This window comes from Plecotus auritus (genome assembly GCF_963455305.1).
Source record: "Plecotus auritus genome assembly, chromosome: 2".
NCBI classification, from domain to species: Eukaryota; Metazoa; Chordata; class Mammalia; order Chiroptera; family Vespertilionidae; genus Plecotus; species Plecotus auritus.
Genome location: NC_137771.1, coordinates 204375012 through 204402721, shown reverse-complemented (window position 1 = coordinate 204402721; position 27710 = coordinate 204375012). Strand labels below are relative to the sequence as shown.

At 37.0% G+C, this 27710-nt stretch overlaps 1 protein-coding gene across 4 annotated transcripts in view; it reads right to left on the bottom strand.

Moving 5' to 3' along the window:
• Positions 1–27710, bottom strand: part of IFT80 (intraflagellar transport 80) — a 103160-nt gene that overhangs the window by 11707 nt on the left and 63743 nt on the right. For all 4 annotated transcript variants that reach the window (XM_080656172.1, XM_080656174.1, XM_080656173.1 and 1 more), the window contains 9 exons: positions 17633–17751; positions 15685–15759; positions 9093–9256; positions 6483–6547; positions 4738–4873; positions 4163–4310; positions 2536–2707; positions 1524–1613; positions 1252–1424 (listed from right to left, as the gene is read on the bottom strand). In XM_080656172.1, the coding sequence (XP_080512298.1) occupies positions 1252–1424; positions 1524–1613; positions 2536–2707; positions 4163–4310; positions 4738–4873; positions 6483–6547; positions 9093–9256; positions 15685–15759; positions 17633–17751 (1142 nt within the window). The remainder of the gene's footprint in view (positions 1–1251; positions 1425–1523; positions 1614–2535; positions 2708–4162; positions 4311–4737; positions 4874–6482; positions 6548–9092; positions 9257–15684; positions 15760–17632; positions 17752–27710) is intronic.

The window sequence follows — 27710 nt, the reverse complement described above, 5'->3', positions numbered from 1 at the left end:
GTCATTTCTACGTTACGTACGTATGTGCTTTATGTTTTTTATTATTTATTTACCACAAGTAAAGGTCAGGAATTGTTATCTTTCTTTTAAATTTCCTTACTGTTTTACTTCATTACTGCTGTGTATGTGCCCATGTGAGTGACATAGGTGCTTATGTAGGTGGGTTCTGACTTACGGTGAAAATCGAGTTATGTTGCGCCGTAGGAATGGATCTCTGACGTAACCCGAGGACCTACTGTATAGATCATTAGTGCATAAATTAAATAAAGAGATTATAATATGTCAATGACAAAAATAACCTTCTGCCATTCTTGTTACTTTTATTCAAGGGAAAGTAGAGATAGGGTATTTATAAAAATTCTACTCTAAGAGGCCTGTAATTGAAAAGATTTATAGGTTATATTTGAACCCAGAGAGAAACAAAGACGATGAAAGACATTTCTAACCTGGAAAAGTGGGCATGCCAACTTTATAGCATAACTTCGGGTGTATGCATATAAGCACTATAACCTTATTCACTGAGAGACACATATTTGAGAGAATGAGTGTGGGAACCTAACACATAGGGAAGGAATAGCATGCCATTCTGACTTAGAAAGCAATCTGCCCAAGGCTAACGTTACTACCAACCACTCCTCACTATAAATCCTTTCATCTTTCCTCCAGAGCATCACAAATCTCTCTTGGCTCTTCTCTCTGCCTGTCTGACTGCTTTACCAGTGGCTTTCTCTTCTTTCACTCATCCCCTAAGTATTGTCAACATCTCACTCCACACATTCCCCAGTCTATTCCATCCATTCTTTTGGCTTCAACTACCATCCATTTCCTGATGACTCCAAAATCTACATTTCTGGTTCAAATCTTTCCTATAAGCCCCTGGTCCATTTAATAAACTATTATCACATATTTCTCCCCAAATATTTCACATTCAATAAGCCTAAAACTGAACTATTTTCCCTTCCAAATCTGCAATATTAGCATTTTCAGTAGTATTATTCAATTACTGAAATCAGAAATTTGGGATACATCCTAGACTCTCTTTTCTTCTTTATACCCCAACTTTTAATCAATCACAAATTCAGAGAAGGCATAAATCTTTAATTACAAACTATTCACAAATATAAACATGAATAAATTCTTTTGTGCTGTTAGAAAACTATGAAATACAGTGAAAAATGTAATTTACTAAAGTGGTAGTTAAAAGAGTAAGATCAATCTGATTTTAGAATTGATAAAAACTATTTTTATTACCTTTCCCATTTGTAGAGATTAATATTTATCTGGATTGCTTGGTAAACAAGGCCAGCCTGAAGAAGTAGTATTTCAGCTTCCTGTATATTCCCACTAAACATTAATATGTGGGCCATTTTTGATTCTTTAGATGGAAGATCTTTTATAGAATTGATGTATTGAACTTTATCAATCTAATAAAAGAAAATATATTTGAATTGGATAGTAACAGAAATATAACAAATTATGGCAAAACACACACACATATATACACATAAGTGAACATTATTTACCTCACCAATCGCTGCGTAGGCTATTTCTGCAGTTGTCATATCTCGATTAGCAACTGCCATAGCAGCTAGGCAAGCCCACATGGTTTGTTCCTAAAATGAAATATGAGAATAATTATCTCAATTACATGGCTGAATTTTTAAAATAAACAGTGATTTAAAATATAACAAAATTATATTTTAATTAAAAATAAAAAAAATTACTGAGACTGGCACTGAAAGAATGAATAATTCAATAACTTAATGATGTAGAAATTTTACTGTGGCTATTTTGTTAAAATGCATTAATAACACACAGAGAACTACTTGTAAATAAATGTTTTAAAATTTCTGAGTATCAAAGATTCACTTTTGAACTCACAATATACTTTTAAGATAACTTAAGGTTTAAACCCTCCAGTCTTCTTGATAAGATGTTAAAGAATACAACATACAGGGAACCTGAGGAATGGGAAAGTTCTTGGATAATGAATGCTATTATAGCAGATTGCCACCAACAACCCCTTTTAAGAAAAAACATCAAAAAGTCTCTCCATTAAAGTGGATTCTAAGGAATGTTAACCCATATTCAACAAAAGAGTTCTGTGGTCAAAGACATTTGGAAAATCCTGGATTCAACCAAGTTGAGAAATGCTGATCTTAGGCAGATTCTTAACCTTAGTTGCATGAAACATCTGAGAAACTTAAAAACTATGCCCAGACCTCTTCCCAGATTTAAGAAATTAGAAACTCTGTGGGGGTAGAAGTTGGGAAGCTGGCTTTAGAAAAGCTCCACAGAAGACTTTTTATATGTGTCAATATTAAGATACCATCCATTTAAATGACAGCTTCTTCAGAGAATAAATCACAAAGCACCTACACCCTGGGTCACAAATATCTTCATTTATAAAAAGAGACATGATCCTGATTACGTATTTTCACAGCCCTTAACTGTTGTCATTTCTCATCTTGTACAAAGATATTGTGTAAACTAATACACAATATATACACAACTGTGGATCTGAAATGTAAGTACCTTAACAAAGCGACAGAGTCTTATAGCATCTTCCCATTTTGAACTGTTCACATATTCATGGAGAATAGCAGGATATGGTGATATGCTCATGTGAAACAGTGAGCCATCGGCTCTTCTTATAGTTACCTGATTTCCCACAAAGCTCACAATATGGGGATTTTTACTAAATTCACTGTAGAAAAAAAAAAAAGCAAAGTGCAATTTATATTCTGAGCAAATTTTTCATTTATATTAAATTTGGAGAGTTAATCCCTGATGTACATAAAAAGTATTCAAGTTCCAAAATGCACCTCCAAAAAAGTTAATTCCATAGAGAATGTATATATTCAAATAAACATTGCGTATAACTTTTTATTTATACTTGGAGCAAAATATGCTACTTAACGTGGCAAATCTATTATATATGTGAGAGCTATTCCTAAAAGCATTTCAAATGACTTTTCCCCTCAGTCCTAAGGTAAATCACACAAATGATTAAATCACTTTTCTTGAACTTTTAAAGTATTAAAGTATAAACCATTAAAAATTAAGCTAATTTCAAGAATATTTCCTCACCATAAGAGGAGGTCAACTTTAAGAGACTAACTTTTCCTTTTTTAAAATTTATTTTTCTTTATTGATAACTTCTCTTTATTAGTTTAACAACTTTTAAAATGATGCCTGTCCAGTTTTGTTAAGGTTATAAATTTAAAAATTAAAAGTGAACTCTAAATAGATTTGCAAGTTAAGTTAAGGTTTAGAGTTGAAAAGCCTTTGTATTCCTATTTTGTCAAAAGTGAGAGATCCTCTCCCTATTTCTTTTCTTTTCTTTTCTTTTCTTTTTTGTTAATTCTCACTAGAGGGTATTTTTTCCATTAGTTTTCAGAGAGATTGGAAAGGAGGGAGAGAGACAGGGAGAGAGACACATCAATGTGAGAGAGATACATCGATTGGTTGCCTCCCACTGGAGCCCTGACCAGGGCTGGAGATCGAGCCTGCAAATGAGGTACATGCCCTTGACTAGAATCAAACCTGGGACCCTTTAGTCCACAGGCCAACACTCCATCCACTGAACCAAACCAGCTAGGACTCCCCTTGCTATTTCTTAGAGAATTTAGAATTATAAATGTATTTGATTTTCTGAAGCATATAAAATTTTAAAAACTTTTCAGTAATTTTACATATTTTTCTTTAATATTAAAATATTAATTTACAAATTAAATTGTAGATTGAATTCAATTTTAGAACACATACATTCCTGAAAGGCTTAAAGTCAATGACAATCTGGGGAAGAGTAAAGGTTGTCACAAGGTTGTGCACCACTGAAAAATCTTAAGAATGGCTATATTAAAATCACTAAACCACATTGAAAAAACTACCTGCGTTACCATTAAACAACATTAAGCTTTAACATTATACTCATACAATGGGAATTATAGTCACATAAGAAACAAGTAAATAAGTAGTATTATAAAACATTTTCAACTTGGTTCCATCAATTAAGTCTCACTAAGCTAGCTTTAGCTTAACAAAGTATTCAGTTGACTGAGTAAAGTGAAAGATATTTGCAGGATTAAAATTAGAGACAAAGATGACATTCTATTAGTTTTATTTACATAATAAATAATTCTGTGCAGAAAAATGTTACCTGGCATCCCTTTCATATAATGTTTTGGGCAAAATGTCTTTGTCCACATAAACTGTGTTGGGGTAATACCACACTGTAAATCGAGTATCTTGAAGTCCACAAAGGATATTGCATGTATCACTCCACGCCAAAGTATGCACCATTGTTCCTTATTTTAAAAAGAATGTTAATGTACTGTTAGTTCCACTATATAATAAGTATTAAAAATACATCTTTAAAATATATCTTGACATACAAGACCCCATCTAATTTCCGGTAGGTCTGACTATTTTCTGATCACATAATGGTGAAAACATGTACAAAAATTCACATAAGCATTGATGGAAATATCTAAATATCCTATCCAGAACCATTATATTTTTAATTTGCAAGTCTTTCTTCAATGCCAATTTAGCTGTGGTTGCTAAAGACCTGCTATTAAAATGGAACTAATAGCTAATAAATGTTATAAGATTAAAGCACTCATAGATTCATTCAAGCAAATAAGCTATTTAGTATAATATATGACAGAGTAGATCTAAGAAAATTGGAAAGTAATTAAAATTCTAAATGTATTATTATTACAATAAATTTACCAAGTTTGATAATTTGTTCTTCCTTCCCAAATCGTTTCACTGAGGTGATATAGAGATCTCTATTTTTATCAATAAAAGCAATTTTTCTGTCATTAGTAAGTCCTTTTTGATCCAGAGCAATTTCCAAAATTTCATTCTAAAATTTAAAAAAAATACTGGATTAATTTCAGTGCTTTACCATCAGATCATTTTAATTACTTAAAGAACATTTGTTTACTTAATGATCAATTAAATATCACTCCCTCACTTATAGTGATAAACTGTCCCTGTTAAATAATTTTAAACTGCTAATATGCTAATAATTCAAAAGCTATACTAACATGTTTTTTGTGGGGGTTTTGGCCATAAAAAGACGCCCCTTAAAACACTAAAATAATGTATATTTTGAAACAGTAAGCTAAAAAACACTTCCATCTGAGTAGTCAGGGTGAAAGGATAAGGCAAGTCTGGGTATCACAAGAGAGATTTGATTAAGCTCCTCACATCACAATTTACTCTAAGTAGATTGCCTATATTTTAAAGATTTGTAAGAACTGATTTATGGAACTATCTTATGTTTTTAAAGCCTTATGTTTTATAGATTCTTTCACATTCATTTCATGTGAAACAGGAAATAATCTTCTGAAGTAGATATACTAGAGGCCCAGTGCACAAAATTTGTGCCTGGGTAGGGTCTCTAGCGGCTGCCAGTTGCCAGCCTAGGCCCTCCTTCATTCCGCGCCACCCCCTGGTGGTCAGCGCACGTCATAGCAAGCGATCAAATTCCTGGTCGGTCAAACTCCCGAGGGGACACTTTGCATATTAGGCTTTTATATATATAGATTGCAAATGAGAAGACTGAGATCCATGGCCATTAAGTGATTTTGCTCAGAAAAAGTTGGTAAGAAGCATATATAGAATTTACAATCCAGACTTCTGACTGCACAATTAGTGATCAGTGTACAATAGCAAAGTATTTCTCGCATATTGCATCAATCTATTACATTATTATACTAGCTAGTGAAATGCATTTTCTCATAATTTGAAAATGGTTCTGTATGGACAGATTTCAATTCAAATCAAGGGGTATTTGTTTACTGTTTACTATGTCTGAAGACTTGCTGGGATCTGTGAATTCAGCAAGAATCATGATCGCACCAAGTAACTCTATCTATGTATACTCTCATAACATCTTTAAAAACCAGCAATTTAAGAACTTCTCCCAGCATTTCAAGAATTTCTCCCAGAATACACTGACACTTGTGCAAGAAGGTATTTGCAAGGTAAGTCATCTTGGCAATATTGTAACAGCAAAAGACTGGAAACAAATGTCCATCACTTGGATATAGGTTAAAGAAATTCTGATACATCCATAAAATGTTATATGTATGGTAGGATGGGGGAAGGTTTGGGAAAGTACTTCATATGATGATATGAAAAGTTCTCCAGAAATAGTGTTGTGTGAGAAAAGGTGCAGAGTTGTATTTTACAGTTTTGTAAAAGAGGGGGAAAAGAACATATCAGTTCTGTTTATGTTTGCATTAAAAAATCTCTGGGAGGATATGTAGGAGATTAATAAAATGGTTACTTATTTGGTAGAAAAACTATTGATGAGGAACAGGTGTACGAGGCAGACATTTTCACTGTGTACTCTTTTGTGATTTTTTATTTCTGAATCATACAAATGTGTGTTATTCAAATTTAAAATAAATAATTAAGGAAGTAAACGGTGGCTATTTACATTAGAAATAGCTAATGTCCATTACCGTATGAGAGAGAAGCTTTCCATCACCTAATGGTTTTCCAGTTGATGCCTCAAAGAGGAAGATAACTTGAAAAAAAAAGTAGAACATTAGTTAATGTATTACATTAAAATTTTTATTGGTAAACTTCAATGGAATTATATAGTCCTCATGAGAAATTATTTAACTCGGCAGCCCATCGAGTATCTACCAGCACAGAAGAGCAGCAGCATCAAATGTCTACTTATTATTGGGGTCGTATTTCTTATGAAAACAGTGGAACTGGATACTTCTTCCTAAAACATACATTCCCTAATTAGAATGGTCATTAATGGCATGGCTCCAATGCTGCATAGGATCAACAATGGCAAGTCCAAGTCTAATTGTAATCTCTAATTTTGATAACTGATTTAGAACCAGTATAACATCACAGACAACCATTATTTCACAAAGGAAAATTGTGTCAAGTGCCTACTATAATACCAGGCAACGTGTTACGTACTGTTCAGTTCCCTGTGGTCAGCACACCACTATGGTATAATTTGTCGGGTGTTTGTCCTGGGTCCCTGGCAGAGAACTTGAACCCTTGCCATCTCCTGAGGGATAGGAGTGTCCTTGTTTGCTAACAGGGATTCTCTTTGTCCCCTTCTCTGTTTCACCAAAGGTTTCAAACATGACAGTGATATTGATGGGTATTCTTTTCTCTTTTAAAAAGATTGTTAGGGCGAGGGTGGGAAAATTGTTGGAATGTTTCCGTGATTCTCTTTAAGTAATTCCAGAATTACTTCAGCCCAAGTTTAATCCCAACTGGAGTCATTTTATGTAACTGATCATGCACATAGGATTACAGAAATAAAAAGACAGAAATGGTACGAAGTCAGAAAAAAAATTGGGTAATTTATAAAGATAATAAAAATGCTAAAATATGTATAATGTGATATTTAAATCCTAGAGGAGCACACTTTTAGTATATTGATTTTAGATTTTAGTAAACCTTAAGATATTAAGGTTTGAGGTCACTAGTTATATTCACAGAGGAATCATGTCATAACAGTAAGTTATGTTCTAAGACTGCCAATTATGCTGAGAGAGATGAAAAAGAAAAATATATAACATAATTTTGAATTAAATATAGAAATATAATTAGAAAATTTTGGCTTCCATTTTTAAAATATGATTTGGGCTTGGTAAACCCCATTATTTTCATAACTATAGACATTCATAACTTTAAAAAAAAAAAGCCTTCCATCCTATGCTGACTGCACATGTTAGAGAGAACTGGAGGTAACGGGTGAACTCGTCTACTTTTCCACATCTCTAAGTGGCCCTGATCTATGGGCGGTTGGACCTGTGTTTTGGTGATAACATGTAACAGAAACTGGGAGCTGAAAGAGTTGCTTCTAAACATAAGTACTGTAACTGCTCTCTAACTTTCACGCTCCTCATACCCAGATTATTTGTTTCAAATAATCACCCACACTAATATCCTACTGTATCTGTGCAAGACAGAAGTCAAAAGCAGTACCTCTCTATTATTTAACCAGTCACCCAAAGGGGTATATTCAAATCTATTAGCATGTATTCATGGAGCACCTACCATAATATAGAGTACTGTGCTTGGTTCAAGAATCATGCCTGTAAAGGAGCTCCCAAATCAGAAAGGAACCACTGATATTATTTGTGGATGGCCCCGCTGAAAGGAAATTTTTAAAATTCCAGGGTAAAGATTTAGGTACTTCAATTGTGGTTTCCATTGTTAGCATATACCCCTATTTAGCCATTAATGTGTACTACTTTCTTTAAAAGGGAACGTAAGGAAAATATTTTCCTGCTAATTTTATATCAGTTCTACAATAATTTTAGTCTTTTTGATTTTCTATTTACAGCAAAATGAAATTACATGATTATCTTACTCAATAATCAAAATTTATGTAAATAAAACAAAGTTTATTGGCACATAAATCTGTTTCTGAAAATATTCACAATTCTTTCTAACTGTAAAATTCTATGAGCGATCAAAGGACTAAAAAATAATGAAATATGTTTCACATATAAGTTAACTATAGAAAAATTCAGAATAAGGTATATTCAGTTGGAAACATTTATATATTAAAGCTCCTACCTACAACATGTGGTGTTCAATAAGAAAAGTATGAACAACTCATAGTGATGACTGAGATTTTCAAATTTATGTTTATTGAAGACAAAAATCTGACTTCCTAATTATAATTATTAACAGTTACACAGCCATCTTAAATCTGTCTGCTATCTAGAAATAATTTCATTTCCTTCTCTTTTCTTCCTTTTTACCTAGAAAGTAAATCCTTAAAAACAAAAAAATTAATAAATGTTTTACTGCACTATGCAGTTACAAAACACCTGACATATGTATTGATTTATTCCTTACCACTAAGTTTTGTTATTGTAACAATATCTATTTGTTAGAGTATGACAACTTACATATAGTTCAGTTCTTTCATTAATTCATGACTAGGACAAATTAGGAAGTTCATATTTCTTTCATAGAAAGTTACATATCAATAGATCAGAAAATGAAAGTTAATGTATGAAAACTTTATAGTGTTAACAAATTTCACAGAAATTTGACATAGGAGATTATAAAAATGTACTCACTTTTTTCATCAGCTTTGTCTTTTATTGCTATGGTATCGTTGCTCAGAGATACAGTCTGTGCATTCAGAATATCTGTTCTCATTCCAGGAAATTTTGGAGAAGAAATGAAGCGCCCTTCATAAGAATATAAATAGATACCACCACCATCTACAAGAAGAAAATGTCTAAAAAATAAAGAATTAAAAAATATTCTCAAATAGGAGTATACTATATTTTTATAAGTAATAAAAGCATAATATGCTAATTAAACCGGACAGCCGAACAACCTTCTGGACGAAGCTGCGGGGGCTGAGGCAGAGGCAGTTAGTGGCGATCAGGCAGGCAAGTGAGCAGTTAGGGGCGATCAGGCAGGCAGGTGAGCAGTTAGGGGCAATCAGGCAGGCAGGTGAGCAGTTAGGAGTGATCAGTCAGGCAGGCAGAGTGGTTAGGGGTGATCAGGCAGGCAGGTGAGTGGTTAGAGGCGATGAGGCAGGCAGGCGAGTGGTTAGGGGCAATGAGGCAGGCAGGCAGAGGGGTTAGGGGTGATGAGGCAGGCAGGCAGAGTGGTTAGGGGCAATCAGGCAGGCAGGTAAGCAGTTAGGAGCCAGCAGTCCCAGATTGCGAGAGGGATGTCCTGGATTGCGAGAGGGTGCAGGCCAGGCTGAGGGACACCCCCCCCCATGCACGAATTTCGTGCACTGGGCCTCTAGTATTTTTATATTAGACAATAGTTTATCCTTTGGAAAAACCTAAACCTTACAATTAAAATAAGTACATAGGTATATACAAAATGAAATATACAAACAACCTGAAAAGTCAACACTGGTTGTTTTGTTTCTAGATTCTTGTTTTTTAATGGAGGTGGGAGAAGTAAAATGAAAATGCCCATAAACACTACCCTATATACTAAAAGTTTGACCCCTTTTACATTATACTTGCAATTCCTTTCCTTTCCTAAAGAAGCATCTCTATACAAAGGCAATAAGAAAATCTCACAATTTACATTCAGTGATTTTAATGCCCAAGGCAAGTTGTATCACAAAACAGCATTAACAGAATTAAACAGATTTCACAATTAATGATTATGTTAAAGACAAAGATTAAATATTGGTTAAAGTCTAAAAACAGTGGAAATGACTCAAAAATCAACATTAGGGCCTGGCCGGTGTTGCTCAGTGGTTGAGCGTTGACCCAGGAACCAGGAGGTTGCTGGTTCGATTCCCGGTCAGGGCACATGTCTGGCTTGCAGGCTCAATCCCCAGTAGGGGTGCATGCAGCAGGCAGTCAATCAATGATGTTCCTTTCTCATCAATGTTTCTCTCTCTCTATTCCTCTCCCTCTCTCTTTAAAAATCAATAAAAACATAATTTTAAAAAATTAACATTAGGGCCAGCATTTATCAAAATTAGATGCTTTGACTTTAAAATAGTATGATGACCATTGCTAAATTTATTCATATCTAAAAAAAACACATTTTTAAATAGCAGGGACTAGGGTCCATTTGCTGTGTTCATAATTATATTCAAGGTATAAGGATTCTGTGTAGCTAATTTTTTATTAAGTCAAAATGTAAATATCTTATGGCTGCTATTTTTTTCTTTGAAAATTTATAAACATTGCAAAAAACAAAACAAAACAAAAAAAAAACCAAAACACAACACAACCCAATTCAAACAATACAGAGAAATCAAAAGATCTCTTGCAATCATATCTCCAGAAAGATAATTTATAGCAAATAAAGTACGGATAAACCATAACTTTACTTAGTTAACTCATTCCTAATGGACTTTTATTTCAAATTATTTACTGTTTTAAAGAATAACTAGAGTCTATACACATCTCTGTATATCTACCTTACTAATTTCCTTAGTACAACTTCTAGAAATGCAATTATCGGATCAAAGGTCTTATACTGTTAAAATTTTAATATTGTTAAACGGCCCTTTGAAAGGTTGCATTGATTTACACTCCTACTACTGCTATATTGGAGTGTCTATTTCTTCAATACTGAACACATTATTACTTTTTAAAATCTTATGTTCAAGGTTTTAATATCCTTGATTCAGAACTATTTCTTGACTCGGGAATTGCTAATTATTCTTTTTTGCTATGGAAACAAATAGGAAATAAACACAAAAACAATGAAAAGTTAGTATATAATTAAGCCCAAATATATATACTTTAATTAAATTAATACTTGATTATTAGTGTGTACTTTATTTAATTAAAGGTTTGACTTTTACACATTAGTACATATTTGTTAATGTTGACTAAGTGACCTATTTTATTAGTATATATTCTTTCTTAGTCCAGAACTAAAAGCATTTTCTCGCCCTGGCCAGGTGGCTCAGTTGGTTGGAGCATCGTCCTGTACACTAAAAGGTTGTGGATTGAATCCCCAGTTGGTTGGGGCACTTACCAGAGGCAACTGATCAATGTTTGTCACACCGATGTTTCTCTCTCTCTTTCTCCTTTCCTCTCTCTCTAAAAACCAATTAAAAAACCCCACATATCCTTGGGTGAAGATTTAAATAAATAAACAAACAAATAAATAAAAGTATTTTCTCTTCTTTTAATCTCCTTGTGAGTAAACAGTTTCAAGGGACAAACATATCTAAATGTACAAATAAGACCAGCAATAGGCGATAAGTAAAATATTCTTTAATTACCTAATAATTGATTCCATTGATACATGCCTTTACTAAGAGCATATTTAAAAATTACATATTTATAAATAATGTATAAATAAATTTCTTTGGAATTGTTTGAGTAAAAAAATGTCAGAAATGTTTTTTGGACAGCTAACATCTTACCTTTTAAGTTAGCAAAGATGTCTTTTTATGTTTAAAATTTATGATATAACTAAATAAATAAATCGTGTATTCAATTTCATTAAACAGATGATACAAACTTGACACAATTATTTCCTTGATCAATCAAGGTTATCAATATGATGATCATACTCTTCAGTAACTAGTTAACTGATAGCTTTGACGCATGAGAATCTGCTGGTGCATCAAAATAATGATGCCGCTCAGCTCCACAGGTCTGTGCTTTAAGTTTTCCCTATGCTCCCTTGCCAGCCAGTCACTTTTCTTTCTGTCCCTGTGCCAGCCTCTAACAGCCCACCAGCACCGTTCCTCTTCTGGTTTGCTATTTATAAAATGCTGTGGGCTGGAAAACCTGATAATAAACACTATTAAGAGCTGCTTAGGTGGTGAGTAAAGAGATAAGGAATAAAATACATGGTTTTGTGCAAATATTTTCATAGCTAGCTATTTTAGGGAATTGTCTATTTCATTTTCAAACTTTATTCCAGGTTTTATTGGGTTGTAGTTTTCTAAGTTTGACCTATGATTCAGCAGGGTATCACTGTACTCAAAAGACTGATAGTTTTCATGGAGAAGTGTAGATTCCTGAGTAACAGCTATTCTATCGTTACTCTAGTTAATTGGTCTGGAGTTTCTTTTTTTTTTTTTTTTAATTTCTCCATTTTTTTTTTAAATAAGTCTTTATTCAGATTATTACAATTATTTCTCCTTTTTCCCCCCATAGCTCCCCTCCACCCAGTTCCCACCCCACCTTCTGCCCTTACCTCCCCCCCACTGTCCTCATCCATAGATATATGATTTTTGTCCAGTCACTTCATGAACCCCCCCATACCCCTTTCCCCCTGAGAATTATCGGTCCACTCCCTTTCTATGTCCCTGATTCTATTATATTCACCAGATTATTCTGTTCCTCAGGTTTTTAATTCACTTGATTTTTAGGTTCACTTGTTGATAGATATGTATTTGGTGTTCATAATTTTTCTCTTTACTTTTTTCTTCTTCCTCTTCTTTAAGAATACCTTTCAGCATTTCATATAATACTGGTTTGGTGGTGATGAACTCCTTCAGCTTTTTCTTATCTGTGAAGCTCTTTATCTGCCCTTCAATTCTGAATGATAGCTTTGCTGGGTAGAGTAATCTTGGTTGTAGGTTCTTGCTATTCATCACTTTGAAAATTTCTTGCCACTCCAGTCTGGCCTGCATAGTTTCTGTTGAGAAATCAGCTGACAGTCGTATGGGTGCTCCCTTGTAGGTAATTAACTGTTTTTCTCTTGCTGCTTTTAAGATTCTCTCTTTGTCTTTTGCTCTCGGCATTTTAATTATGATGTGTCTTGGTGTGGTCCTCTTTGGATTCCTTTTGTTTGGGGTTCTGTGCGCTTCCTGGACTTGTAAGTCTATTTCTTTCACCAGGTGGGGGAAGTTTTCGGTCATTATTTCTTCAAATAGGTTTTCAGTATCTTGCTCTCTCTCTTCTTCTGGCACCCCCATAATTCTGATGTTGGTACGCTTGAAGTTGTCCCAGAGGCTTCTTACACGATCTTCAACTTTTTGGATTTTTTTTTGCTTTTTGCTTTTTCGGTTGAGTGTTTTTTGCTTCTTTGTATTTCAATTCTTTGACTTGATTTTTGTGTTCCTCTTGTCTGTTTTTGGGTCTCTGTATAATATTTTTTATTTCAGTCAGTGTATGTTTAATTTCTAGTTGGTCCTTTTTCATAATCTGCGAGGGTCTCGTTATATTTATCGGCCTTTTCTAGGATATTCTTAAAAAGCCTTATAACCGTGGTTTTGAATTCTATATCCAGTCGTTTGTTTTCCTCCATTTCTTTCGTTTGTGATCTGATTCTTTGACGCCGCATTTTCACTGCTTCCCTGAGTTGGTAAGGTAGATTTGTGTGCTAGGTTTCCAATATGGCCCAGTGGGTCTGCCTCCCCAGTTAACCTGAGGTGGACACTCTTGGTGCACCCCTTTGTGGACTGTGTGTACAGCCTTGTTGTAATTAAGTCTTGATTGTTGTTGGTATCACTGGGAAGAATTGACCTCCAGGCCAGTTGGCTATAAGGATCAGCTGTTTCTATGCTGGGAGAGGTTCGGTGCTGGAGACAGCCTTATAGGATTAGACTTGCCAAATTGCAATAGCCTCTGTGCTCAGCTTGGATGGGGTGGAGTCTCAGTCTTGGCTTCATGTCAGCCTTACCCTTGCACGCACGTGAGCGCCTTCAGACCTCTGCCTTCCCTGGCTCCTGAGTCTCCGCCCGAGAGTCCAGACTCCCCCCACAAGAGCGTGGGTCCCCAGGGGCTCGCCTGGAACCGGGGTTCAGTGCAGTCAGAACTGAAGCCCAGTGCAGTCAGGAACCTCCGATTCCCTTCCACTAGGGAAAGCCTGTGGCAACCTCCGCAGCTTTTGTGCACACTGGCACGCGCGCGCTTTCAGTCCTCTGCCTTCCCCGGCTCCCGAGTCTTCGCCCGAGAGTCCAGATTCCCCCCACAAGAGCGTGGGTCCCCAGGGGCTCGCCTGGAACCGGGGTTCAGTGCAGTCAGAACTGGGGTCCAGTGCATTCAGGAGCCTCCGACTCCCTTCCACTAGGGAAAGCCCGTGGCAACCTCCGCAGCCTTTGTGCGCACCGGCATGCGCGCGCTTTCAGTCCTCCGCCTTCCCCGGCTCCCGAGTCTCCACCTGAGAGTCCAGATTCCCCCCACAAGAGCGTGGGTCCCCAGGGGATCGCCCGGAACTGGGGTTCAGTGCAGTCAGAACTGGGGTTCAGTGCGGTCGGGGGCTTCCTTCCCCCTTCCGCCAGAGAAAGTCAGCCAGGCTCTCAGCCACCCTTCCTCTCTGCGCGCACAAAGACCCTTTGCCGTACCTCCAATTCTCTGTGAGCTTTCCTCTTTCCTTCTAGTTGTAGAATTTTCACTCAGCCAGCTTTCCTGTGGTTCTAGATGGTGTCCGTTCTGTCTTTTAGTTGTAGTTTTGATATTGTTGTGCGAGGCAGCAGTTTAGGTGCTTACCTATGCCGCCATCTTGGTTTCTCCGGTCTGGAGTTTCTTTGTCCTATATACACTGCAAGTACTGGCAGAGGGTATCATTTTTTAAACTTTAGGTCACAGCCACGTAGTGGTTTATAAAATTAATGAGTTTCAACCAGTATTTGAAAACAAAAACAGAGCCCTAGCCGGTTTGGCTCAGTGGATAAAGCGTCTGCTTGCAGACTGAAGGGTCCTGGGTTCAATTCCAGTCAAGGCACATGCCTGGGTTGTAGGCTTGATCCCCAGTAGGGGGTGTGCAGGAGGCAGCCGATCAATGATTGATCTCTCATCACTGATGTTTCTATCTCCCTCTCTCACTCTTCCTTCCTCTCTAAAATTAATAAAAATATTTTTTTTTTAAAAAAGAATAGAAAACAGAGGAACCTTGAGGTCAAAACTATTTCATAGTAATTTGCCAGTTTCACTCTCATTTTCTCATGTCATTACTCTGATATTTACTTCTGAGTTTATTCTCATCATTTTAAATCTCAATTTTAATTTCTAATACCATAGTAAATGGTAATATCTATAACCCTCCATATCATTTTGTGAATGTAAGCAAGGTCGGAGACTAAAAAGTTTCAGAACCATTGATCTAAGAGCTTATTCTCTTACTTTTTTAAAAAATAAATAGTAGAAACAGATTGATACCTAATGACTAGTGTACCATTCTGTAAATGGCATGCTTTAAAGAGTGCTTTGCTATGATTTGAAAAATTTTAACCCAAAATTCAGTAGTCAAAGATGATAAACAAATTACCTTTCAGCTTGCAGAATTAAACTAACAGTTCCTTCTTTGAGATCAAATATAAGTGGTGTATTCCAGTTCTTCGTACTGAAAGACAAATAAAATAGAAATTTATTAACATTTAAAATACGGAATACTTTTTAATAAGGAGATATGTATTTATTTTAAGTGTTTTTAGTTTCACGGTAACTTTGTATATATTTCTATTACAGCGGTTGGCACACTGTTCTAAAATTATTCACTTAATTTCGGCATCCCTCAGCAGAACACAGAGACTCTGTCCCTAAACCTAGCACACAGGAAGCATTTAATGAAAGTTTATTGTAGGAATCACAATAAATGAATTGAGGAATCTAAGTGTAAGTCCAAGTAAAGTCCATTTATTAGCTCTGTGATTTGGGCAACTCGTCTAATGTTTCTCATCTGAAAAACAGTAGCAGCATGGCATAATGTAAAGGGGAAGGGTTTTTGCCTAAATGGATCAGGATTAGAAATCTGGTTTCACCACCTGTCAGCCATATGATTTTAATAAGCTTAATCCCCTAAGCATCAGTTTCCTTATTTATAAAATGAAGATAATGATAACCTACCCAAGTATTTAGCTAACTGCCTGTTATATAGCAGATACTGAACAAACATTTATAATACGTAATAAGAACATGATAAACATGATTTATTTCTCATACAGGTCGCCTAAAGAGATGTTTGTGAAGCATTCTGTAAACTGTAAAATATTATATGAATACTTATTAAATAAATGGATACATAAATGAACAAATAACTTCTTTGGTTTTTATAGTGTAATATGATTCAACAATAGGGATGAACGGACAGAACATTTACAGCCTGTAAAACCTATCTCCAAATAGGTTTCAAATGTTTCTTAATGCTTTCTCCTTTGCTTCTCTCATTTCATTACTCCAGACTTGGCTATTATACCAAGTTGTAGATTCTCATTTGTAGCAAATTTATACATAGTGAGTGAGAAATATTAATACACAGTTGTAACAATGGTTAATTAAATTAGTAAATGTATTAGTTTGCATTATGTATTAATGGGCATGAGGATACCAAGACAACACTATTTTTCATGTTTTTCAATCCATTTATTTACTCAAAAATACTTTCTTATTTATTAAGTACCTACTACATGTTGGACACTGTACTAGTGGGTAACTGGGCATGTAAGTGGTGAATAAGACATATAATCTCTAGCCTCAATTTTGAATTCAATGATTAGACTGTAACCATATAATGTTAAAATGTACCTCTTCTCAATTCTGCTTTCAGACACTACATTGATAGCTTGAAATTGGCCACAGTACAAGTATTTACATTATAGAAATCAGCAGACAAGGCAAATCAAGCAAAAAGTTAGTTGTTCAACATTTATTAGCACATATTGAGTTACTGTTTTGAATACCAAGTATGTTTAGGTACAAGTCTTTGATGTGTGGATTCATTCTCTGCTTTCTAATACAAAGTATAACAAATAATATTTGCTTTCATTATTTCTGGACAGCTTTGGATCATTAATATGAACGTGATTACCATGGGCTACGATGTTGAGCCTAAATAGCTCCTTGTGTCCTTACTGAATGAATATATTTCAGTCTGTTGTCAGGCTGCTAGCTGTCCCCTATTCCAAAGGTTAGGAGGTTCCTTGTTTGCATCATTTATCAGCTGCTCCTAGTCTTTTCTGTGCTTTGAAATCAAATTATACTAAATTCCTTAGAACTGTGAGGAAAGTAAGAGCAAACACGATTTCAGAGAAGTATTTTAAAGGTGAGTATTAACCTTTGATTCACAAACTTTATTAGATCTATTTTCACAGCTCTCAGATCACTTTTTCTCACTCTTGTTTGGGATTAAGTTCAGGATAGGAACTTGATGTGAAAGATTAAAAATAAATTCCTCATCACAGACAAAACTGGATTTTTAAGAAGTGCAAGATGCTTACGAGAACACATAACATTGAAGAGACGTTGAAACAACTAAGTGGGCATAGTTCAAAGATGCTTTAATGACTCTGTCACGGAATTCCAGTAAATCCACTGCATCATTAAGAACGTTACGCACCTAAACAAGGAAAAATGAAATACCAACAAACAACATTAAAATACATCAAACTTTTATTAGGTAAGTTAGCAAGATCTTGAAAAACAAAAAATTCAATGCTCTCATGATTGTCCAATCACATAAAAAAGAAGATTTCAATAGTAAATGGGATAAGATGACATATTTGGGTATAAAATCAACCAACAAAATTATAGACATAAAAAACTTCTTAGAAATAAACAGAAAAAGATATATAGAGATTCCTAACATGCAAGCCAATCTGAATGATGTAGCAATGGAGCAATAAGGTGAAAATGCTATAACGTAGTCAAAGGAGTGTGGCAAATAGGAGTTGGAAAGAAAGTATACAGGTTGTGGCAAAAGTAGGTTTACAGTTGTTCATATGGAAAATAATACAATAATTAATAAATAATAATATAAGAATAAACTCTGTGTTTTGTGTACTTACAACTGTAAAACCTACTTTTGCCCCACCCTATATAATTTCTGCCCCAAACAGTATTAATGTATCTTTTTAGGGTTAGATTTTACTTTAAAATTTAAGTTCTAGCCCTAGCCGGTTTGGCTCAGTGGATGGAGCATCGGCCTGCAGACTGAAGTGTCCCAGGTTCGATTCTGGTCACATGCCTGGGTTGCAGGCTCGATCCCCAATAGGGGGCGTACAGGAGGCAGCTGATTGATTCTCTCATCATTGATGTTTCTATCTCTCTCTCCCTTTCTCTCTGAAATCAATAAAAATATTTTTAAAAATTTAAGTTCTAAAATAAGAGATATAACAATTTCAAAAGTAGAGTAGGAGGTGTTAGTGCATAGTGAAAAAACCAAGCTGCACAGAGGGGGAGAAAATATTTCCATATGTAAAGAAACAGAGATAATATATAAGTTAAGCACCAACTAACAAAAGGAGATTTGCACAGAGGTAATATATAAGAAAGTTAAGCACCAATTAACAAAAGGAGATTTGCCTTAGATAGTTAAAATTGTTATGTTTGTAACAGAATAAAGTTTGCAAGAATTTTAACATTTGGTAGAATCAGCTAAAAATCCTGAAGTTGGAGACGATTTGCCAAAAATTAGGAAAAATGTTGGGCAAGTTAAACTTATCTAATCTCTGGCCAATACCAGAATGGGTAAGATATTATAGTAAGAGCTGAAAAATAGAGAAAAAGAGTTTAATTGTAATTAGTATTATTTTAAATTCCCCTCAAAATGATATCATCTTCATAAATACAGTATAATGTGACAATTACAGTATTAATGAAGAATAAAAGGGTATAGAAAAAAGATAGGAAAATAAAGTCAAACATCTTATAAGTATTTATTTGAAATATTTCTACCTATAAGGCATATTCTATTTTTACTAGAGGCCCGGTGCATGGATTTGTGCACCAGTGGGGTCCCTTGGCCTGGCCTGTGCCCTCTTGCAATCTGGGACCCCTCGTGGGATGTCAGACTGCCAATTTCAGCCCGATCCCCACAGGCCAAGTCAAGGGACCCCACTGGTGCACGAATCCGTGCACTGGGCCTCTAGTACGCATATAAGATCTTTGGTTAATCTCTTCCCACACTCCTCCTCCCCACTTCCCTCTGAGATTCATCAGTCTGTTCCATGTTTCCATGCCTGTGCGTTGAGCATCTGCCCCCTGGTGGTCAGTGCATGTCATAGCTACCAGTCGAACGGTTGAACAGCTGCTTAGGCTTTTATATATAATACTAGAGGCCCAGTGCACGAGGGCCATTTTCAGGCTGGCCACAGAACCTTCAGGGTGGGGGTCCCTGCTGGGGTGTCTGGCCAGCTGGGTGAGGGGCTGATGGCTGTTTGCAGGCTGGCCAAGCCCCGCAGCGGGGACCCTCACCCCATGGGGGTGTGGCCAGCCTGGGTGAGGGGCTGAGGGTGTTTTCAGGCTGGCCACACCCCCCAGCAACCCAAGCTCCCAGCCCCTTCTTTTTTTCTTTTTCTTCTTTTTTTTTTTTTCAGCGCCTCCTTGAGCGGAGGCCAGGGCCGGCTGGAAGCAGGTATCTGGGATTTATTTATCTTTTATAATTGAAACTTTGTAGCCTTGAGCGGAGGCCAGGGCTGGCTGGAAGCAGGTATCTGGGATTTATTTATCTTCTATAATTGAAACTTTGTAGCCTTGAGCGGAGGCCAGGGCCAGCAAGGGCAGGTGGGAAGCTTAGCTTCCTCCATCACTGGGGGCAACCCAAGCCTCCTACTCTCTCCAGCTCTGTGGCCGCCGCCATCTATGGTGGGTTAATTTGCATACTCGCTCCTGATTGGCTGGTGGGTGTAGCAGAGTGATAGTCAATTTGCATGTTTCTCTTTTATTAGTGTAGATAGATTATCTGCTCCTCAACTCCCATCCCCACCAAACTATTATCACCATGACAAGAGATAGCAAAATTATATACATGTAAATTCCTTCACCCAGCAATTTTACTTTTAGAATTCTATCCCAGAGATAAACAAACAAAACTATGAAATAGCATACACACAAGGCCATTACTATACACAGCACTAATGGTAACAGCAAAAGATTAGAACAGCCCAACTATCTATCAATATGGGATAGGTTGAATAAACTGGTACATTCACAAAGTGGAATACTATACAGCTGTGAAAGGAATAGGGAAGATCTATGGAGTGATCTCCAGGATATATTATATAATAAAAAATGTAAGATGTAAAACAGTATGTATAGTATTATACCTTTTATCCAATAAAGGAAAGGATATGAAAATATATGGATTTGTTTATATTAAAAAATAAAATAAAAAATCTAAAACAGTATTCAGTAACATATTAGTATAATATTGATTTATTATTTGAAACTATATTTTAGGGTACATATATATATATAGCACCATTAATGTCTTTGGGAACCAAAATTTTCTTATAAAAGAAAAATGCTTCAAATAAAAAACCAAGAGTAAAACTGTATAATCTTAAATTTGAACTTGAAACCTCAGTTTATACTCATGACATACTTTTACGTCAAAAACAAATATATTTCATCTAGAAGTAATGATCAAACCAGTAACAATGAGCACTCTAGCACCTGGATCATGGTCTCTAAGTAACATTTCCCTCCAAAAGGATCAAGTTCTTCTTGGAAGAATGGCTGATTCCAAGTCTGGAACAGGAAATATATAAGAGGAGCCTAGGGCATCTTATCAGAAATACAAGCAAGCTACCGAGTTCATCTCAAAAGAACACAGGAGCCAATGGCCAAAGCCATTGAGTAGTAAAGAGAATAATGACTGAAATGTATTGAAACACATCAAAAATGTTAAAATTTGCAAATTTATAATGGTATTATCAATAACAAAAAAGAAACTCATTGGACATACTACAAAATCAACTCATTATGTGAAAACTGGTAAATACAGGAAAATAATTAAAAATTCATCTCACCTCAGGGTAACCAAATAGTTGATGAGACAAAGTCTTTAATAAAAGAATTTTAGCTAATAAATGCAGAAGAATCATTAGAATTACAAGATTAACATTTTATAACCCCCAATTAAACATGGTTCTAGACAACTATCATCAATGGCTAAGAGGTATATTAAGATAAAATTCTAATGAGGAATTATGAAATAGATGAATCAGACTGACAACACCTGAACAGAGTGATCAATCTTAGCATCATTAAAAGAGAGATAAGCAGACATAAGTGTCTCCTGATGTGATGCAGTAGAAAGTGCACAGCATCACCTACAAAGTCATCTTTATAGTATTAAGGCTCTACATCTAATAACCAGTCCACAGGAAATACAGGAGTTAGATGAACATGTTAAATTTAATCATACCACAGAGATGCAAATAGGAAAATGTGGTTTCTTAAACAAATAAATAAATAACAAGGAAGAGAAATTGTTTCAGATTTTAAAAGACTGAACAGACAAACTAACAAAATGCAATATGGGACTTTGTTTCCTGATACAAACAAGCACACAATATCAATTAATTAATTGGAGAAATGGAACCTGTTACTGAGGAAAGACATTTAGGAGACAACCAGAGGAATGTGAAATATGATGATTATGTTAAAATAAAAATAGTTCTTAACTTTTGGATATTTTAAAAATTCTTAATAAAAAAGAGTGATGCAAGGACCACTGATAAAGAAAATGACTAGGTTTGCTTCCCTCTTCAATGAGTAGGGGAAATAACTACAAAAAGGGGAGCAGTCTTGGGGGTGGGGAGGAGAGCAGGTTTAAAAAGAAAGTAAAACCTAATTTTAAACACATTCTAGCAAGAAATAATCAACTGTTTGAAAACCATGCTTTAACTTTTTGTTATATTCTCAGCTATACAAAATTGATTATTTAAAAAAATTTTACACTGCTGTTAATTTGAAATGTTAATCATATTGTGGAATTTGGTGGTGGTGTTTTTTTTAACATGTTTCTAATGGGATTTTTAAATCACGAATGGAATTTGGTCTGTATTTTCTGATAGAACCTAAGCTTTTTGTGGTTCTTAGTGTTCTGTGTAAAACTTGGTGTCAAAGTAATCAACTTTGAGGTTTTCCCTTCTATTCTGCTTTATATTACAAGCCCTTTAGGAAATGGGAACCTGGTGAATATACAATGAATTGTAAAATATTGTAATGTGCAACTTTTTCAACTGTGAAACTATGACTATTGGTTTGGTTTTGTTTTTATGAAAACAACTGCTGATAAAGTAAAAAAAGGGGGGGCAGTCTGATGGCAAGTTTTCAAAGGAGCTGGAGTTCGTTAGAGAGGAAGACGTTATCGCGGTCTGGAATCAGCAGTGAGGGGTAAAGAAGACACCTACCCCGACCTCTGGTCCTAGTAATACTTGGTATAAAGAAGAAAAACACCTTTACTTGAGAAGGTTGTAGGAGAAACACTGGCCTCAAGGATCGGCTGGTTTTTACTTAGAACAGAAATGTGAGGAGTGCTTTCGGTGAAAAGGCTGATCTTTGTCTGAAGGCCACAGATGAGTGCTGCACAACTCTAGGTCTCAATGAATGGGCCCCTAGCACTGAGCAAGTCGTAACTATAGGTGGTGATCCTGTGAGTCTCTGTTCAGATCTTAGGCTTTTAAAGGTCTTCTTTCATAAAGAGGAGAAGAGAGCTACCCCACAGACCCACCTTCCCCCCGCCCCCGTCTGATTTCAAACAGAGACCGGGCTCAGGCCACTCGACTCACTGCAAGTACTTGTGGTTCCATCAGCCAGCAGGAGCCACTCTCCTCACTGCTGCTGGGCCTGAGTCAAGTGGTCAAAGACTTCACTTTATACTCCGCATTTTGTTCCATTTCTGGTCTACAGAGATGTTTATCTTGTTTTTGAGTCAAGGTAAGTCTTTTTTAAAAATATTTTTTCATATATTATTGATGTCTTTGGAGCCAAAGGTATATCTATTCCTTCCAAGTGAGAACTTATGACACCAGCTTCACCAGAAGTCTGAGCTCCCAGAGACATTTTAAAAGGTCCAAAATGCCATCCTTGATGGAAACATTTTAAAGCTAATGGAGTGAAATAAAAGTTTTTAAAGGACGTTATATGGTAGTTTCTTTATAGCAATATGATACCCAATGAAACTAACTGGCTCTTAATACAGGTTTAGGAACATTCAATATTTAAAAACCTGATTGTTGCCCTGACCGGTTTGGCTCAGTGGATAGAGCGTCGGCCTGCGGACTCAAGGGTCCTGGGTTCGATTCCGGTCAAGGGCATGTACCTTGGTTGCGGGCACATCCCCAGTAGGAGGTGTGCAGGAGGCAGCTGATCGATGTTTCTCCCTCATCGATATTTCTAACTCTCTATCCCTCTCCCCTCCTCTCTGTAAAAAATCAATAAAATATATTTAAAAAAATAAAAATAAAAATAAAAATAAATAAAAACCTGATTGTGTAGGTCTCTGCTGTTATTCAAATTATATACAGATTTCTTAAAATTCATATTTGCCTAAAGCTTTACATGGAGGAACTCTCTTTTTTTGTGAATCTGGAACACCAGAACCAAACAGGAATAAAATATCCCAAAACTAAAGATATAGTGATAATTGCCATTAAAATTTCAAATCTATAGCAAATCCCACATCAAAAATGTCCTAAGAGAATTTTAAATTGCATCCATTATTCTGTTCAATTCTGGAAAGATTCAGGATTAACCTCTTGATACTTGTATTACCTAATCCTTGTACCTAACCACAACATTTATGTCCTCAGATTGACATAAATCCAAAAATTCTGTTTCCTCATTTACAAAATACCCACTTAATCCTATAATTAGCTATAATTATAGAAATAGCTACCATTTATTTTTGTTTATATTATCACATTTAATTCTCAAAAGCATTCTATTATTAACTCTTACCTTTACAGAAGATAAAACTAAGAATCAAATAATGTTGAACTTCTGCAACTATTAAAAATCAAAGCAGTGCCCTATGCCAGTGGTCGGTAAACTGCGGCAAACTGTTGACTGAGTTTGCCGACTACTGGATAGGGGCTTAATCACAAGGAACAACAACAGCCAGAGTCTAGGTCAGTGGTCGGCAAACTCATTAGTCAACAGAGCGGCAAACCTCGGCTCCCCGTGATGCTAAATTAAGAATTGGCAGGAAAGAAGTAAACTGGAGACCTGAGAAATGCCTTATCTCTCCTTCTGTACCTCTGCCTTCCAGGCACTTCCTCCTAACAAAGCCATCAATTATCCCTTTTGGAAAAAAGTCTCCACTGGGATCCGACCTGAAGGCAAGGAGCAGATTAAGAAAGCTTCTCTCTCAAGGTTACTGGGTCACACAAAAGGGGAGGAACAGGAATTCAGGAAGGGCAATGTAGCCTGCTGCCAGGTGAAGGTCTAAATTCAAGAATTAATGACTCAACATGATCTCTGGTTTCTGAGTCAATGAAACACAAACCAACCAACAATCTACTAAGTTTCTAATGAAACTGTAAAATTCTAGCCCTAGTCCAGTGGTCGGCAAACTGCGGCTCGCGAGTTACATGCAGCTCTCAAGCCGCAGTTTGCCGCTCTGTTGACTAATGAGTATCTGATAGGTGCTTAATCACAAGAAACAACAACAGCCTATAATTATTGGAATTGAGAGTCTAGGTCAGTGGTCGGCAAACTCATTAGTCAACAGAGCAGCAAACAGTGGCTCGCGAGCCGCAGTTTGCCGACCACTGCCCTAGTCGGTTTGACTCAGTGGATAGAGCATCGGCCTGCAGACTAAAGGGTCCCAGGTTTGTTTCTGGCCAAGGGCACATGCCCGGGTTGATGCCCCCCAGTAGGGGGCGTGCAGGAGGCAGCCAATCAGTGATGTTTCTATCTCTCTCTCTTCCTTCCTCTTTGAAATCAATAAAAAATATATATAAAAAAAGAAATTGAAAAATTCTAAACCAGGCAAACAAAAAGTTGTGATTAATCAGTCCTTATGGCAATCCGTGATCCCACCTCACAACAAAATTAAGTGGGCTATTTCTACCTCTGGGTATTTATGCAAAAAAAACAAAAACACTAATTTGAAAAGATATATATATGCATCCTTATGTTAACTGTAGCATTAGTTACAATTGCCAAGATATAGACGCAACAGAGTGTCCATCAGTAGATGAATGGATAAAGATGATGTTTTCTGTGTGTGTGTGTGTGTGTGTGTGTGTGTGTGTGTGTACACACACACACACTGAGTGGCCAGATTATTATGATCTCTGAACGCATAATAATCTGGCCACTCAGTATATATCCTATATAATAAAAGGCTAATATGCAAATTGTCCCCTCGACCAGGATTTTGACCAGCAGGCAGGCTGGCCAACCGTCCATGTCCCCTCCCCCTAGCCAGGCTGGCCAGACCCCACCCATGCACAAATTCATGCACCGGGCCTCTAATACACACACACACACTGAGTGGCCAGATTATTATGCGTTCAGAGATCATAATAATCTGGCCACTCAGTGTATACACACACACACACACACACACACACTCTAGGTATCTCCAATAGAATATTACTCAGCAAGAAAAAAGGATAGAATATTGCCATTTGCAACAACATGGAGAGACCTAGAGAATAATGCTAAGTAAAATAAACCAGACAAAGAAAGACAAATGCTGTATGATTTAGTTATATGTGAAATCTAAAACAAAACAAATGAATAAACAAAATGACACAAACAGGCCCACAGATATAGAGAACAAGCTGATGGTTACTGAAGGGGAGGAGGAAGTGGAGAAAGAAAAAAATTTGCATTATAATGGGGTTCTATTAGGGTTCTCTGAATATCATTGTGCAGGCTGTTGGAATTATAAATAAGTAAATCAAACAACCAATCAATCAATCCCCAATTTCTTCCATTAGGGGCTGAAAATTATTAATTAAGTGGGCTACTAAAATGAACAGTTCCCAGAAAGAGAATCCTTCCAAGTGGGAGACTGTCCCAGAAAGATAAACTAGAATTGCCAAATTAACCAAGCAACTAATTCTATTGCTAAGAAAAAGGGGTCTCGTGTTCTCAGGATATTACTGGCTGGCTGCATTTTAGCTATGGACCTGGCAATCACTGCTGTTTTCTCTTCTCTCCTTTTACCATCTGTTTTCACTGAAGCTCTCCTGTTTTCCCCTTGTCACTGTAAATTGGAATATGGGGAGGGGGAGAAGAGTAATTAAAATTCACTTTTAAAGTTTTCTAGACCAGAGATTTGGAGCTGAATGAAATGACTGGAAGAATCTGCATTATCTCTTTTTAGGGAGGGAGGGTTTTCCATCCCATATGGAATAGCTGCATTAGTTGAGTAGTGCATTTCTGAGTTACACATCCTATCTAATAATCCCATCTAATAAAAGAGTAATATGCAAATTAACCATCACTCCACTACATCCACAAGCCACACCCACCAGCCAATCAGGAGTGAGTATGCAAATTAACCTTAACCAAGATGGCTGCAGCCAGGGAGCAAGCAGGAGGGAGGCTTGGGTTTCCCCAGCGATGGAGGAAGCCAAGCTTTCCACACACCCTGGTGGGCCCAGACCTCCACTCAAGGCTACAAAGTTTCAATTATAGAAGATAAATAAATCCCAACAAAAATGGCAGCAGCCACGGAGCTGGAGAGAGCAGGAGGCTAGGGTTGCCCCTGGCGATGGAGGAAGCCAAGCTTTTGCAGCTCTGGCCTGTCTTGGCCTCCACTTAAGGCTACAAAGTTTCAATTATAGAAGATAAATAAATCCCAACAGAAATGGCTGCCGCCACGGAGCGAGCAGGAGGCTTGGCTCCACTCCAGGCTACAAAGTTTCAATTGTAGAAGATAAATAAATCCCAGATACCAGGGCCTCCGCTTGGGTCACCGGGGGGCGTGGCTGGCCTGCAAACCACCACAGGCCCCTTGCCCAGGCCACCCCACGCCCCAAGGGAACCCCCACCCTGATCTGGGACACCCTTCAGAGCAAACCAGCTGGCCCTCACCCATGCACCAGGCCTCTATTCTATCTAATAAAAGAGTAATATGCAGATTGACCATCACTCCAACACACAAGATGGCTGCCCCCATGTGGTCAAAGATCCTGCCCCCATGTGGACACAAGATGGCCACCACAAGATGGCCAGTAGAGGAGGGCAGTTGGGAGGAACCAGGCCTGCAAGGGAGGGCGGTTGTGGGCGATCAGGCCAGCAGGGGAGGGCAGTTAGGGGTGACCAGGCCAGCAGAGGAGGTAAGTTGGGGGTGACCAGGCCAGCAGAGGAGGTAAGTTGGGGGTGACCAGGCCTTCAGGGAAGGGCAGTTAGGGGTGACCAGGCCTGCAGGGGAAGGCAGTCAGGGGCAAACAGGCTGGCAGGGGAGCAGTTAGGCATCAATCAGGCTGGCAGGGGAGTGGTTAGGAGGTGATCAGGCTGGCAGGCAGAAGCTGTTAGGGGCAACAGGAAGGCAGGCAAGCGAGCAGTTGGGAGCCAGCAGTCCTGGATTGTGAGAGGGATGTCCGACTG